The sequence below is a fragment of the Suncus etruscus genome, chromosome 11, assembly GCF_024139225.1.
Source record: "Suncus etruscus isolate mSunEtr1 chromosome 11, mSunEtr1.pri.cur, whole genome shotgun sequence".
Classification (NCBI taxonomy): domain Eukaryota; kingdom Metazoa; phylum Chordata; class Mammalia; order Eulipotyphla; family Soricidae; genus Suncus; species Suncus etruscus.
Window position 1 is genome coordinate 4,488,752 of NC_064858.1, and position 15,641 is coordinate 4,504,392.

The 15,641-nt window shown below is 50.2% G+C and overlaps 1 protein-coding gene across 1 annotated transcript in view; it reads right to left on the minus strand.

Moving 5' to 3' along the window:
* Positions 1-7,611: 7,611 nt before the first annotated feature.
* Positions 7,612-15,641, minus strand: part of TUBGCP5 (tubulin gamma complex associated protein 5) — a 33,453-nt gene continuing 25,423 nt past the window's right edge. The window contains exons 19-23 of the mRNA XM_049782667.1: positions 14,927-15,105; positions 13,311-13,436; positions 11,560-11,648; positions 9,910-10,010; positions 7,612-8,015 (exon numbers count right to left, since the gene is read on the minus strand). Of these exons, the coding sequence (XP_049638624.1) occupies positions 7,969-8,015; positions 9,910-10,010; positions 11,560-11,648; positions 13,311-13,436; positions 14,927-15,105 (542 nt within the window). The 3' untranslated portion in view covers positions 7,612-7,968. The remainder of the gene's footprint in view (positions 8,016-9,909; positions 10,011-11,559; positions 11,649-13,310; positions 13,437-14,926; positions 15,106-15,641) is intronic.

The following is a 15,641-nucleotide window of genomic DNA, read 5'->3' on the forward strand; positions in this document are numbered from 1 at the left end:
TGAGTTAGGGCCATTCCCACAACCTATGTTGATCTCCCTCTGCCCAGTTCTGTCCTTTCTTTTCACCACCAAAGCACCTGAGTTCCCTTGGCCCCTGTCCCCCATTATTTCACCTCCGTCTTTCCCCACCTCCATTCAATTTCTTTCCTTCTCTTCACTAGATTCTGGAACCAAAATGTTGTTTTCTTCTCAAATCAGGAAAATGTGTTGAATTTTGTTACACTTTTCTTTGGAATTAATGAGACACCTCCCATTTGATCCTTCATTTTATTAAGATGCTTCTTCAGGGCTGCAGAGATGGCATGGAGGTAGGGCGTTTGCCATGCATACAGAAAGACGGTGGTTCGAATCCCGGCATCCCATATGGTCCCCTGAGCCTGCTAGGAGCGAGAACCAAGAGTAACCCCTGAATGCTGCCAGGTGTGGCCCAGAAACAAAAAACAAACAAACAAAAATATGCTTCTTTATCACTTGGTTTTTTTTTTTCTTTTCTTTTCTTTGGGGGGTCACACCCACCAGTGCTCAGGGGTTACTCCTGGTTCTACACTCAGAAATTGCCCTGGCAGGCTCGGTGGGACTATATGGGACGCTGGGATTCAAACCACCGTCCTTCTGCATGCAAGACAAGCACCCTACCGCTGTGCTATCTCTTTGGCCCCACTCACTTGGTTTTCTTATTTAAGCCACTAGACTCCCTCCTGAGAATGGAACAAAATCCCTTTATTCCCTTTTCGTTGTTGTTTTGGGACCACACTCGGGGTGCTCAGAGGTTAACTTCTGGCTCTGCACTCAGGAATCCCTCCTGGCAGACTCAAGGGACCCCATGGGATTCTGGGGATCGAACCTGGGTGGCCACGTGTAAGGCAAACACCCTAGCTATCTGTGCTAATTGTTCTGGCCCCAATAATGCTTCTTTAAAAATTGGTAAAAATTGGGGCAAAGAGATAGCCTGGAGGTAGGGCATTTGCCTTGCATGCAGGGCGGTGGTTCGAATCCCGGCATCCCATATGGGACCCCAACTCTACCAGGAGTAGACCCTGAGTGCTGCCGGGTGTGATCCAAAAACAAAAACAAACACAAAAAATTGGTAAAAATCACTAGTGAAGTTGACTGGTTTTAGACTATTTTTTTTAGTAGGAGGTATATATTTTTCGGGGAGCCCATAAACTTAAATGAAATTTCCCCTATGGGTTGCAACCACAGACTGAGAAACCCAGGCTTAAGAGCCTGGCCCTAGCCCTTGAGACTTGGCAGAATGCGTCACATACTGCCCTGTTCTCAGCGGAAGGCAGAGACTCGAGAACTTGCTGGAACATGCTGGAACGAGTGCAGGCAGGCAGCACATTCCTCAGCCTACCAGCCTCTGCTCTTGGGGCTCAGCTGCCCCCCTCAGTCCCATCTGGTCTCCATCTGCAGCGGGAACAGGCAAGCCCATGCCAAGCTCTGCTCCAAGGCACCCCAGTTTTATGGCCCATGCATAACCTGCTCCCTCAGAGCGGTGTTCTACTGACTTCCTCCCTCCTTTCTTCCTTCTATCTTTCCTTCCTCCCTTCTTTCTCTCCCTCCTTTCCTCCTTCCTCTCCCCCTCCTTCTTTCCCTCCATTTTTCCTCCTCTCCCTCCCTTCTTCCTCTTTTCCCTCCATCATTCCTTTCGCGCTCTTTTTCTTTTTGGGTGGGGGGCACACTCAATAGTACTCAGTGCTTTTTTTATTTGTTTTGTTTTGTTTTTGGGTCATATCTAGGGGTTACTCCTGGCTCTGCACTCAGAAGTCGCTCCAGACAGGCTCAAGGGACCATATGGGATGCTGGGATTTGAACCTGGGTCCGTCCATCCTGTGTTGGCTGCATGCAAGGCAAGTGCCTTACCACTGTGCTATCTCTCTGGCCCCAGTACTCAGTGCTTACACTGGGTTCTGCACTCAGGCATCACTCCTGGGGGGCTCAGGGGACCCTATGGAGATGCTGATGATGGAATCCAGGCTGGTTGCATGCAAGGCACACGCCCTGCCCACTGTCCTCTCTCTTAGGGTCTCTGGGACATCTTAACTCTTAAAGTCTTAACATCTTAAAGTCAGATCAAGGTTTCTGTGCAGTCAATGCCATTGTTCTCTCTCTCTCTCTCTCTCTCTCTCTCTCTCTCTCTCTCTCTCTCTCTCTCTCTCTTTCTCTCTCTCTCTCTCTCTCTCTCTCTCTCTCTCTCTCGTCAGGGGACCATGAGGTCTGAGAATCAAACTTGGTCTTCTCACACGTGCTTCTTGGAGCTCTCTCTGGCCTTGTCTCTCAACCACAACAGTAAGCTTGGCTGGACCGACCCACAAAGGTTAAGGTATTTGTCTCTCCCACACACAGCTGACCCAAGTTCAATCCCCGGTACCTCATGTGGTCCCCTGGGCCTGCCAGGATTGATCCCTGAGCACTTCTGGGTGTGGTCTGGAAAACACAGAGACCTTTTTTTTTTTTTTTTTTTTTGGTTTTTGGGCCACACCCGGTGACGCTCAGGGGTTACTCCTGGCTATGCGCTCAGAAGTCGCTCCTGGCTTGGGGGACCATATGGGACGCCAGGGGATCGAACCTCGGTCCATCCAAGGCTAGCGCAGGCAAGGCAGGCACCTTACCTCTAGGGCCACCACCCAGCTCCAAACACAGAGATCTTATTGCTTCACAATTACTTCTGCAAGCAGAAGTATGACAGAACTTTTGGAGACAGTTTAATCCAGTTTCCATTTTTGATAAAGCAAATAAGCAGAGTCAGTCATTATCTAAGTAGCTGGAAAGGCAAAGCCAAGAGGCAGCGGCACTTCATCTCGACCTCAAAGGCCAAAGCGAGAGGGCTTTTATCTTGCACACAGGTTTTATCCTGGCACAGTTATTCCCCTGAGCACCACCAGAGTGACCTCTGAGTGCCAAGCCAGGAGTCAGCCCTGCTGGGTATGACTCAGAAAGAAAATTTTCATCTCAGCCTCCTCAGAGGTGTTGGGGCATCCCTGAAGACAGGTGGTCTCCGCCTCTCTCCCAGTGCTTGGGCTGGCTAGCCAGCTTTGATCCTGTCCCCAGGACCACCCATGTGCAATGCAGGATTAGAAGTGACTGTCCCTTCCGTGCACACCCCTCATCCACCTCTGACCTGTGACCTCTGTTCCCCACAGAAGGAGCTTCTGTTTCTTCAGGAAATGTGTGGGGTCCCTCTCTGTGCTGAGCCTACCTTAGGGCTTCAGGCACTTTAGTCCCCAAGCTCAAACTTTTAGCTCCCATAAGACGTTTTATTTATTTATATTGGGTTTTTGGGTCACAGGACGGTGCTTGTGGGTTACTCCTGGCTCTGCTCACAGAAATCACTCCTGGCAGGCTCAGGGACCATATGGGATGCCGGGGATCGAATCGACGTCTGTCCCAGGTCAGCTGCGTGCAAGGCAAATACCCTACCAGCTGTGCTACCATTCCATCCCCCCATAAGACATTTTTTTTTTTTTTTTTTTTTTGGTTTTTGGGCCACACCCTGTGACGCTCAGGGGTTACTCCTGGCTATGCGCTCAGAAGTTGCTCCTGGCTTCTTGGGGGACCATATGGGACGCCGGGGGATCGAACCGCGGTCCGTCCTAGGCTAGCGCAGGCAAGGCAGGCACCTTACCTCCAGCGCCACCGCCCGGCCCCCCATAATACATTTTAAAGGCTGGAGCTATAAAGATAGTGGAGAGGATGTTTGCCTTGCATGAAGTTGACCTGGGTTCAATTCCGGGGTCCCTTAGGGTCCCTCCCTTGAGCACCAGCAGGAATGATTCCTGAGTGCAGAGCCAGAAGTGACCCCTGAGCACTGCCAGGTATGGTTCCAAAACAAAACAAAAGACCTCTAAAAGTTGACATTGCTTTTGTTTTCCTTGTTGTAGAAGTTAGCAAAGTTAGCTTTATACTTGGTGAAAGTATCACAAATACTTTATTTTTTATTTATTTATTTGGTTTTTGGGCCACACCTGCTGATGCTCAGGGTTACCCTGGCTCTGTGCTCAGAAATAGCTCCTGGTTTGGGGGACCATATGGGACACTGGACGATAGAGCTGCGGTCTGTCCTGGGTTAGCCACATGCAAGGCAAATGCCCTACTGCTGCACCATCGCTTCGGCCCCTCACAAATACTTTAAATATGTCTTCATTAAGTGGATGGAGCAATTGCATAGCAGTAGGGTGTTTGCCTTGCACCCTGAAACCTGGGTTTTATCCCCAGCATTGCATATGGTCCCCCTGCCAGGAGCAATTTCTGAGCGCAGAGCCAGGAGTAACCCCTGACCGCCACTGGGTGTGGCCCCAAAACAAGAGCAAAAACACAGAAATAGTCTTCATTAAATTTTCAAAGTTGCACATTACTTTTGTAATTTATGGTAAATGCCCCTTTGTTTAATGGAATCAATAAAACTTCTCATTGTCAGAACTATCTGCCAAGCTGGACCATGGCATTAAAAATGTCTGAATTTGCTTTTCAGCCTTTAAAAGCTACTTACTCTGGCCAACCTTGTCTCTAGGTTTTCACTTTTGGTTTTCATTTCCTTGTTTTTGGACTCCACCCAGTAGCCCTCAGGGCTTACTCCTAGTGTTTTGCTTCAGGGACCTTAAGAGATGCTGGGGGTCGAACCCCTGTGGACTTTTTGTAAGGCAAATGCCTTCCCAGCTGTGCCATCACTCTGGCTGCTCACTTTTTTGGGGTTTGTTTGGCACTGCTGGGGGTTGAACTTGAAACCCCAAGTCCACACCTGCCAGAGCTAAATTCCTAGTTCTGGGATAGAGACAGAGAATACAGAAAAGAGGGCACTTGTTTTGAATGTAGCAGACCCAGGTTTGATCCCCAGAACTCCCTAGGGTTGGTCCTGCCAGGGGTGGTCCCTGAAATCAGAGCCAGGAATAAGCCCTGAGCACTGCTGGGTGTGACTGAATCCCCTACCCCAAACAAAAATCCAACAACTTGAAGACAATATTGAAAGACACTTTATGTTACAGATGGAAAATTAAAAATTGCAAAAAGAGGGCCGGCATGATGGCGCTAGAGGTAAGGTCTGCCTTGCCAGCGCTAGCCTAGGACAGACCCATATGGTCCCCCAAGCCAGGAGTGATTTCAGGAGTAACTCCTGAGCATCACTGGGTGTGGCCCCAAAACAAAACAAAACAAAATTGCAGATTCCTGGGGTTGGAGCAATAGGACAGTCAGGGAGGGTGCTGGCCGGGCACATGTCTGATCTGGGTTCAATCTCTGGCATCCCTGTATGGCTTCTCGAGCACCACCGCGAGTGATTCCTGGGTGCAGAGCCAGAAGTCATTACCCCTGAGCATTGCTGGGTGTTAACTCCTCTCCCGCCCAAAACACCAAAACCCAAAGCCAAAGCCAACAGATTTCAAGCTACTAGCAATTAAGTCAGTGTGGAAGTGGCCTAAGCTGAGTGACATCCAGTGAGTGAGACACATCCAGTGAGTGAGACTATAGGAGCTGGGGCAGGCTGCACTCACCCCATTATTGGTGGGGGGCCACGCCAGACCAGGCAGGAAGGCAGATCTCCAGCAAGCCGGCAGCACCAACCAACAGGCTCCCATTCAGAAAAATCAACTCCAGGGCTTCCCACCACCTACCTTGGGAAACCCAGATGATACACCTGCCAAAAGGCTGCATGGTGGCCCCCCCTTTCACCAAGCATCCCCGCCCACCTGCTCAACAGCCCCACAATTACCCGAATCCAACCACTTTCCAGAAGGGACAGCGATGTTACGCAAGGCTCACAATCTGTCCTCACGGCCTAGGGAGGGTCCTGGCTGGCCACAACATGGTCTGAGGGCACTTGGTCAGAGCCCCAGGCTGGGGAATTGGCCAGGGGTGTTTTTCTTTCCCAGAGTGTTGGTCTATCACACATGAAGGGTTTGAGGCTGTTGTTATGAAAATATACAATGTGGGGGCTGGAGAAATAGTTCAGGGGCTGGGGCTGGAGCAGAAGTACAGTGGGGAGGGTGTTTGCCTTGCACACAAATGCCCGGGTTCAATCTCTGGCATCTCTGAGCCCCGAGCAGAGCCCTGAGCTTGGTGTGTGGCCCCAAGACAAACCAGACAGCAACAGAAAAGAACCAGGTCCTTGCTGCGTCACACACACCCCTCAATACTTGTTCTTTCCTTTGGGTTCCGCGGTGACTCCCCCATTCCTGTGAGCACATTTTTCTCAGAGCCGCTGAGTCCCGCCTGCCACTTCCCGGGTCTCTGCCAAGCTGACTGTGTTTCTTTGAGACTATTTTTGAGCCTTCTGGAGGATTTTATTGTTCCAAGTTGGACACGACGTACTGGCTAAAAGGAGCTGAGGCTGGTACTGAGGCTCAGAGCCCAATGTTCTGGGTCTGCAAGGGGAGGTTTGTTCTCCACACAGTCCTGCTGCGGGTGCTGGAGGCTGTTCCCACTCCTGCCCCAGACCTTTCTTTGTCCTCTATTGTTGGCTGCCCCCTCAGGCCCAGTTTCTGAGATAACAACCCAACCCTCCCCACTGCAGTTCTTCCATCGGGATCTATACGGTATAATTCCCCATGGAGGGAAGGGTTTTTGGGGGAAGGGGGTACCTTCTGCAGCTCTGGTCCGGTCTTCTAGCAATGCTGCGATGGGCTGGCTTCAGAGTAGCCCAGAGGATGGAGCCTGTGTGTGGGTCTGTCATTTCTGTGATCCCTGAGCAGAGCCAGGAGGAAGCCCTGAGCACTGCTGGGTGCAGCCCTAAAAGACAAAACTCCTGGCCCATGACCTTAAGACTGGAGCTGCTGAAGAAGAGCCAAGAGATGGTGAAACAAGTGAAGGATGTTCACTGATGTTTACTGTGCTCTTTTTTTTTTTTTTTTTTGGGGGGGGTTTTGGGCCACACCGGGTAGCGCTCAGGGGTTACTCCTGGCTATGCGCTCAGAAGTTGCTCCTGGCTTGGGGGACCATATGGGACGCCGGGGGATCGAACCGCGGTCCGTCCAAGGCTAGCGCAGGCAAGGCAGGCACCTTACCTCTAGCGCCACCACCCGGCCCCTACTGTGCTCTTCTTTTGTTTCTTTTGGATTTTGGGCCACATCTGGTGACAGTCAGGTTCCTCCTGTCTGTGCACTCAGAAATCGTTCCTGGCGTAGGGGACCATATGGGCGCCAGGGATGGAACCCAGGTCTGTCCTGGGTCGGCTGTGTGCAAGGCAAACGCCCTACTGCTGTGCTATCACTCTGGCCCCTGTGCTCTTCTCTTATTCTTTTTTTTTTTTTTTTTTTTTTGTTTTTGGGCCACACCTGGCATTGCTCAGGGGTTACTCCTGGCTGTCTGCTCAGAAATAGCTCCTGGCAGGCATGGGGGACCATATGGGATGCCAGGATTCGAACCAGCCACCTTTGGTCCTGGATCGGCTGCTTGCAAGGCAAACACCCCGCTGTGCTATCTCTCCGGGCCCTCTTCTCTTATTCTTATTTTGGAGGGCCACAAATTGCTAGTGGTGTCACAGGATCTCCTGACTACTACTTGGGGGAGCCTCTCTCCCCCCAAAAAATCATCCCAGAATATATATTTTTGCAGCATTCGAAGCTAAAACAAGACACTTTTAGGGCAGTGAGTAAAAAAGAACAGAAGGACCGAGAGTGCTCTCATTGATTTTTAATTCTGCCAGTACATTTACAAAACTATATCATTCACATTTGAGGCACTGGTGCCATAGTCTGTATGCATAAATAGCTTATATACATTTCTGTTATTGATACAGTTCTACACAGTTTCCTGTACAAAGCTCCAAGACTCCAGACTGAGGAAGCATAAACCCACAGTGCTGAGCGCAGACACGGGGTGGGTTTGGATTTTCTCGTTTGCTGGTCGCAGACTCTCTCCACCCGCTGGACCCAGCCTGGGGCCAGCACAGACATGCTCTTGAATGAACCCGGGAAAGAGAGTCCAGCCTCACCTGCCTGTGACCACACGGACACGTAAGGAGCATAGAGTGCTTCAACTCTGTTCCATGCCAGCCATGAGCGACACAGCTAGAGATTCCACTGTGGGAAGAAGAAAACCACGGGAAAAAATAAACAACAAGGTCTGAACAGGTCCAAGCATTGTTCTAATAAATTCACATGACATTCTCTATCTTCAGTCAAAAGCTATTATTTTTTTTTAAAGAAAATACAGGCTAAAAAAAAAAAAGTAATAAAGGCTATTTATTCAATGCAAGTCAAAAGGGTATCATTTTGTTCTGTTGTAGCTCTTCTAAATCCTGGAAACAAATATCTGGGCACTTCACTGCATGAGTCATAGTTGTCCCATATGCCACGAAATCTGGAGGCAGCTCTACCCAACAGCCTGTGCCAGTAGAAGGAAACAGCACAGTGAATGCGATGAGCATCTCTTTCCACTGTGTTTGCACCAACGTCCAACGTCCAGCCACTTGGGGTGAGTGAGGGAAACACTAAGGGTGAGATTCCCCTTGGTCCAAGCTTGGTCCTTGGTGTCAGCAGACCCCCCCTAGTCCAGCGTTTTTCAACCACTGTGCTGTGGCACACTAATGTGCGTGAGATATTGTCTGGTATGCCGTGGGAAAAATTCCAATTTCATCCGTAACATGAGGCTTCAGCTCACAAATAGACAAATCATTAGATTATTTCATAATAAAGCAATTATAACACATAATTTCTTTATTTTTTTGATTCTGATTCAAGAGAATTACTTTATATATAGTCAATATAGGCACAGGGTTAAATTATTTTTTTTTTTACATTTTCGAATGGTGGTGTGCCTCGTGATATTTTTGCATGAAAAAAGTGTGCCTTTGCACAAAAAGGTTGAAAAACAATGCCCTAGTCTACCCTGCCTGTGATTCACCCAGATCACTGTGTGTTTATTTTTAGTGTTTTGGAACCACAGCCAGCTTTCCTCCTGGCTCTGTGCTCAGGGATCACTCCTACTAGGCCCCCTACAGGGTGCTGAGGATTGAACCCAGTCCGTGGCATGCAAGGCCAAAGCCCCCTCTGCTGCGCTTGCTCTGGCCCATCACTGGTTCTGACCCAGCAGCCTGGCGGTTCCCTGGGGTATGGGGCAATGTGAAGAGCTTTGGAAATGCTGAGGGAAGAGATGATGAGATCCACTGATTCTCCTGAAAGGAGCCCAGATGAGGCTCCAGGAAAAATCCGACGAGGCTGCTGTGCCTTCCCTATGACCCAATGGATGCTTCAGAAACCCACACAGAAGAGGAGGCAGTGGCACAGGCCTGTCCCACTTGCACCCTGCTGATACCCCAAAGTCCAGTCAGAGTCTCAAACATCCACTGAGGGCCTCCTCTGGCTGCAAGACAGTGGAAAACTCTACCTGCTTGTAAAATCAATCCCCAAGCAAAACACACACCAAGTTTCCAAGACATTTGGCTCAGTGGTTTTGTGTGTTGTTTTTGTTTTTGTTTTGTTTTTGGGTCACACCTGGCAGCGCTCAGGGGTCACTCCTGGCTCTATGCTCAGAAATCGCCCCTGGCAGGCACGGGGCACCACATGGGATGCCGGGATCGACCACCGTCTTTCTGAATGCAAGGCAAACGGCCTACCTCCATGCTATCTCTCTGGCCCCGGTTTTGTTTTTGTTTTGGGTCACACAAGGCAATGTTCAGGGATCTGTCCAGAGGGGCTCAACGAACCATAGAGGATTATGGGGATCAAATCCAAGCCAGAAAGTGCCTTATCTGCTGCCCTCTCTGGCCCACATGGTAGGATTTTTGTTTTGTTTTATTTTTGGGTCATATCTGGTGATGCTCAGGACTTAGTCCTGGTGGGCTGGGGGGGGGGGTATATAGGATGCAGGGATCGAACCCGGGTTAGCAGCGTGCAAGGCAAATGCCATACTGCTGTACTATCACACTGGTCCCACCCTCCCAGCCCCCAGTAGTACCTTAACCCGATTACTCACAGTGGGGAAAGGACCCTCTGCAGACGGCTTTATTCAAGATGGTCACAAGAAACATGTGGCAGTTTTTAAAGTCAGACTCCATTTTCTCTATCGACTCCATCCTAGGAGAGAGCCCATAAACAGGGGTCTCAAACTCGCGTTTGCGGCCCTCCATACAACATTTTGTGGCCCTGCCCTAGAGGAATCTTTTTTTGTTTTGTTTTGCTTTAGTTGTTTGGGTCACACACCCCAATGCTCAAAGCTTACTACTGACTTTGCACTCCTGCGGCCCCCAGGTAAATTGAGTTTGAGACCCCTGCAAGAGGTGTTAGGTCGTTTAGAAAGTACTTGGGGAGCGATTGCAAGTGTACTCGAACTTTGAGGAATGAATTAAAAGTTATAAAATAAAACATAAAATGCCTTTGTTTTGTTTTCGGGTTACAGCCAACAGTACATTGGCTCTGCTCAGGAAAACGTCCTCCCTGCTGTGCTATCGCCCCAGCCCTATCCTGTCTACTTTTATTTTTAATTTTTTATATATCTCTTGAAAAATTATTATTATTATTAGTTTTTGGGCCACTCCCAGTGATGCTCAGGGGTTACTGCTGGCTTTGCACTCAGAAGTCGCTCCTGGCTTGGGGGACCATAAGGGACGCTGGGGAATCGAACCGAGGTCCGTCCAAGGCTAACGCAGACAAGGCAGGCACCTTACCTCTGGTGCCACTGCCTGGCCCCTGAAAAATTATTTTCATTAAGACCGAAAGGCACTGTGATTCACATCTCACACTACTCACAGCTGAGTGTTGGGGGAACAATGTCCCAGCCTCAGTTACACCACCAGTGCCCCCCAGCCTGCTGCCTTGATAGCCCCAACTTTTATTTTTGGTTTATGAGTCACACCCGGTAGCGCTCAGGGGTTCCTCCTGGCTCTACGCTCAGAAATAGCTCCTGGCAGACCATATAGGATGCCGGGATTTGAACCACCGACCTTCTGATTGCAAGGCAAATGCCTTACCTCCATGAGATCTCTCTGGCCCGGATAGCCCCAATTTCTAAATAACTTTTCCCACACTCTCTAAAGCAAAGACTCGAAAGGGCACCAAGCTGCTGATTCTGGATAGATCTGGGACCCAACCTCTTCCACTCCCCAGTTCTGTTTCTGCTCATCTATTCATCTGTTGCATTTTTGTGGTTGGTTTGTTTTGGGGCCATACATGGCAATTCTCAGGGGTTACCCCTGTCTGTGCCCCAGGGACCCTATGGGATGCTGGGGTTAAAGCCAGGTCTCTCTATGCCAGGCCAATGCCCGACACACTGTATGCTCTTCTCTCTCTGGCCCCAGGATGCCAGATTTTTCCACCTGCTGCCTTCTTCACATAAATCAATCACATTCTCTTTTTTTTTTTTTTTGGTGGGGGGAACAGGGTTTAGCCTTACCCAGCGGTTCTCAGGGCTGACTCTTCTTGCCTCTGTACTCAAGGCATGGGTCGAGGGCTCAGGGGACCCTCTGAGATGCCAGGGCTTGAACTCGGGTCTGATGTGTGGCAGGGAAGCACCCTCCCCACTGGGCTATGGCTCCCACTCAAAGTGGACAGGTCCAGTCTGGCACTACCGGAATGGGACCCCCACAAAGAAGGACAGACTGGGAACAGGGCAGCGGGAAGCACTTACTGCCAGGTGCCCAGGCCGGCCTGCCAGCCTTCAGCGAATATGAGTGCCAGGTTGAGCACCTTCATGATGGCCTCTTGCACAAAGCTGACCTGTGGGCGTAGCATATGCAGACGTCACCACCCAGCATGCCCACCTGCCACCCCCACTGCTCAGCTTGAGCCCATTCCAGAATGGGCCGTGAGTCTCTTTCGGGGACCCCACAGATCAGCCCTTTGCCAGGCCCATAGGTAGCACCAGCTCTCGTGGGCCCAGCAGATGAAATGGGACTGCTGACGCTGAGAGACCGTGTCGGGTCAGGATGACACAAAGTTGGCAGTGTTGGTGCTGTGTGTCCAGGTAAAGGCTGGTGTGGGTGAAGCTAAGGGATGAGGGAAACACTCGCGTGACTGGCTGAAGTGCTGCTCTTTCTCAACTTGAAAGCCCGTGTCTCAAATAGTGCCTAAAGACTATACTTTCAGGGATCATTAAATGAACAGACACTTCCTCAAAGAAGAAATACAAATGGCCAAAAGACACATGAAAAATGCTCCACATCACTAATCATCAGGGAGATGCAAATCAAAATAACAATGAGGTACCATCTCAAACCACAGAGACTGACGCACATCACAAAGAATGAGAACAATCAGTGGTGGCTAGGATGTGGAGAGAAAGAACGCTTATTCACTGCTGGTGAAAATTATGTCTAGTCCAGCCCTTATGGAAAACAACATGGAGATTCCTCAAAAGACTGGAAATTGAACTCCCATATGATCCAGTTATACCGCTCCTAGGGATATACCCTAGGAACACAAAAATACTATTCAAAAATCCCCTCCTCACACCTATATTCATTGTAGTGCTATTTACAATAGTCAGACTCTGGAAACAACCAAGATGCCCTTCAACAGAGGAATGGCTAAAGAAACTGTGGTACATATATGCAATGGAATATTATGCAGCCGTCAGGAGAGATAAGGTCACGAAATTTTCCTATATGTGGATGTACATGGAATCTATTATGCTGAGTGAAATAAGTCAGAGGGAGAGAGATAGATACAGAATAGTCTCACTCATCTATGGTTTTTAAGAAAAATAATACATTATTGTAATAATGCCCAGAGATGAGGGCTCCTGATATGAAGCTCAACTCAAGGAGGGGTGAGTGCAGTTAGAGAAAAACTACACTGACATTATGGCGATAATGTCAATGAGAGAGAGAAGTACAATATCTGTCTTGAATACATGCGGGGTGGAGGAGGAGGGAGATAGGGGACATCAGTGGTAGGAATGTTGCACTGGTGAAGGGGCTGTTCTGATGACTAAAACCCAACTACAATCATGCTTGTAATTATGGTGCTTAAATATTTGGGGGGGGGGGATGTTTGGGTTACACCCAGCAGTGGTCAGGGGTTCCTCCTGGCTCTACGCTCAGAAATCGCTCCTGGCAGGCTCGGGGGACCATATGGGATGCCGGGATTCGAAACGCCATCTTTCTGCATGCAAGGCAAATACCTTACCTCCATGCTATCTCTCTGGCCCCTTAAATAAAGATTTTATAAAAAAAAAAAACATACAAAATAAGAGTGCATAAAACCCCGACTGTGTTCCCTCCAAGGCAACTTCCAGCCAGACAGCTCACAACCTAGTGTTTACGTCGAGGATATTCTGCGACCCAGAAAGTAAAGAGCGATTCCCCAAACAGGGTCCCCCTGGCACCCCACCCTCCACCCCCACGACCCCCGTCTCCGTGGCACCACGAGCACCCCTACCTTCTCTCTCAGCAGACAGCGGTCGTGAATGGTGGACAAGTACCGGTAGTGGATTTTAATCAGCTGGTCTAAATCCTTGGCCTCCTCGACCTGATGCTGGAACTCCAGCCCGGTGCTATGGAGGATCTTGGGAGGGAAGACCGCAAGTTCATCAGCGGCGCCTTCTCTAGGGAGTCGGACACCACACAGAAAACCTGCTTGTCTGTGGTCACTCCCGGCAGTGCTCAGGGGCTACTCCTGGCTCTGCACTCTGAACTCAATCCTGGGGGGTCTCAGCGGCCGTATGGGGTGCTGGGGACTGAAACTTCGGTCAGCTGCGTGCAAGGCAAGCACCCTACTTGCTCTATTGCTCCAGCCACAAGAAAACTTTTCACTGCCATCCTCTCTTTTCTTCAAGCCCCCTTCAGCCTCACCCCTAAGGTTGACACGGACGGCATCTCTCAGGGGTGGCGAGTTCTGCTAGGAGGTGGGAGGGCCGGGTGTCTGGGCCTGTCCGGCCTCACTCTGAACTCACTGACCCTGATCCAGCCCCTCAGACCATCCAGTCAAATGTGGTCACTACCAAACACGTATCAGGTCGATTTCTTGACTAGAACGAAGAAAAAAATTTGGGGGGTTGGTTTCTGGGCCTCATCAAGCAGTGCTCAGGGTTTGCGCTGGCTCTGCATGCAGGGATCACTCCTGGTGGGGTTCAGGGGACCATTTGGGATCCTGGGGAATGGACTCAAGTCAACCACATAGAGGCCAAGCATCCTTCCCGCTATGCTATTGCTTCGTTTTAGGATGTTTCCTAGAACCACGCTGAAGACGTGTGTGAGAAGCAGTTTTGGTTTCTTTGCCACGAGTTACTTCTCATTTCTAAAGAAAAACCCTCAGGAGGCAGAGCAGTGGCCACAACTTCTTCAGCTGTGGGGCTGCAGGGCCGAGCACTGCCAGGGAGCCTGGACCGCACCGACCGCAGCACCCCGAAGCACCGGGGCCTGGAGCCCAGCAGAGAGCTGCTGGCCGGTGGGTCTCCCCTAGGCCCCTCAAAGGATGTCCCTGTCCTTACAGCAGCCTCACAGAGGCCTGTCACTGCAAGGGAGCTGATCCCTGAGGCGGGAGGAGATCCACAAACTCAGCAGGCATCTCCCCAGAGAGGGTCAGGGGGTCTGGTGAGACGGGGAGGGCTCTGGGGCTCATACGATCCAAAGTCATTTCCCCATCACCATATTTGTGACAAACCTGTTTCTTTTTTCTTTTCTTTTCTTTCCCTCCCTCCATCCCTCCCTCCCTTCCACCCTCCCTCCCTCCTTCCCTTCCTTCCTTCCTCCCTCCCTCCCTCCCTTCCTTCCTTCTTCCCTCCCTCCCTCCCTCCCTCCCTCCCTCCCTCCCTCCCTCCCTCCCTCCCTCCTCTCTCTCTCTCTCTCTCTCTTATTTTTTTTGGTTTTGGGGCTACCTAAAGGCCACCAGAGGTGGTCAGGGATATTCCACTCAGAAATCACTCCTCATGGTGCTTGGGGGACCAATGGGATGCTGGGATGGAACCCCGGGTCAATCCTGATCCTGTCCGAGGCAGTCAGCCCCTGGGCCAGTGTGTCACCAATGAGGGACCGAGGGCGACAGGAGACACGCACCCTGGTCATGATGTAGTTGTGGAGACTGTTCACGAAGTGCATGAGCTTTACTCGTAAGAGGAACAGCCGGTGGACCCGCTGCCTCACGGGCTCCTTCTGCGGCCCCAATGGGGCAGCCGTGTCTTGCTGACTCGTCGGCCCTTCTCTGGCACTCGGTCTTTCAGCAGCACCAGCTTTTTCTGGAAAAGATTTAAAACCCAAGGCCAGGATAGAGTACAGGGGCCGTGTAAATAACTTACACCCATGAAGGCCTAGTTGGGCTCTCTGTGGGGAATCCCTGCCCCCGCCCCACACCTGGGCCTCGCCAAAAAGAGAAAATGATGGGACAAGCAGGATGAGATCAGTGAGACTCTTTCATTTGGTTGGTGTTGAGGGGCTGGTGCATTTTGATGGTTTTGTTTTGTTAGGTCACACCCAGATGCTCAGGACTCTTACACCATTCCTGTTGTCCTATCTCTCTGGCTCTGAAACCTGTCTTTTGAGAGGTGTCAGGCTGTACTCTTAACACACATAAATTTGTGAGCACAAGCAAGTAAAAAATTGATTGACTCAATTCCTAATCAATGCAAATCAGTGGTCCTTAAACTACGGCCTGTGGGCTCCATATTGTATTTGTTTCCGTTTTGTCTCTTCATTTCGAAATAAGATATATGCAGTGTGCATAGGAATTTTTCATAGTTTTTGTTTTCAGTATAGTCCGGCCCTCTAATGGTCT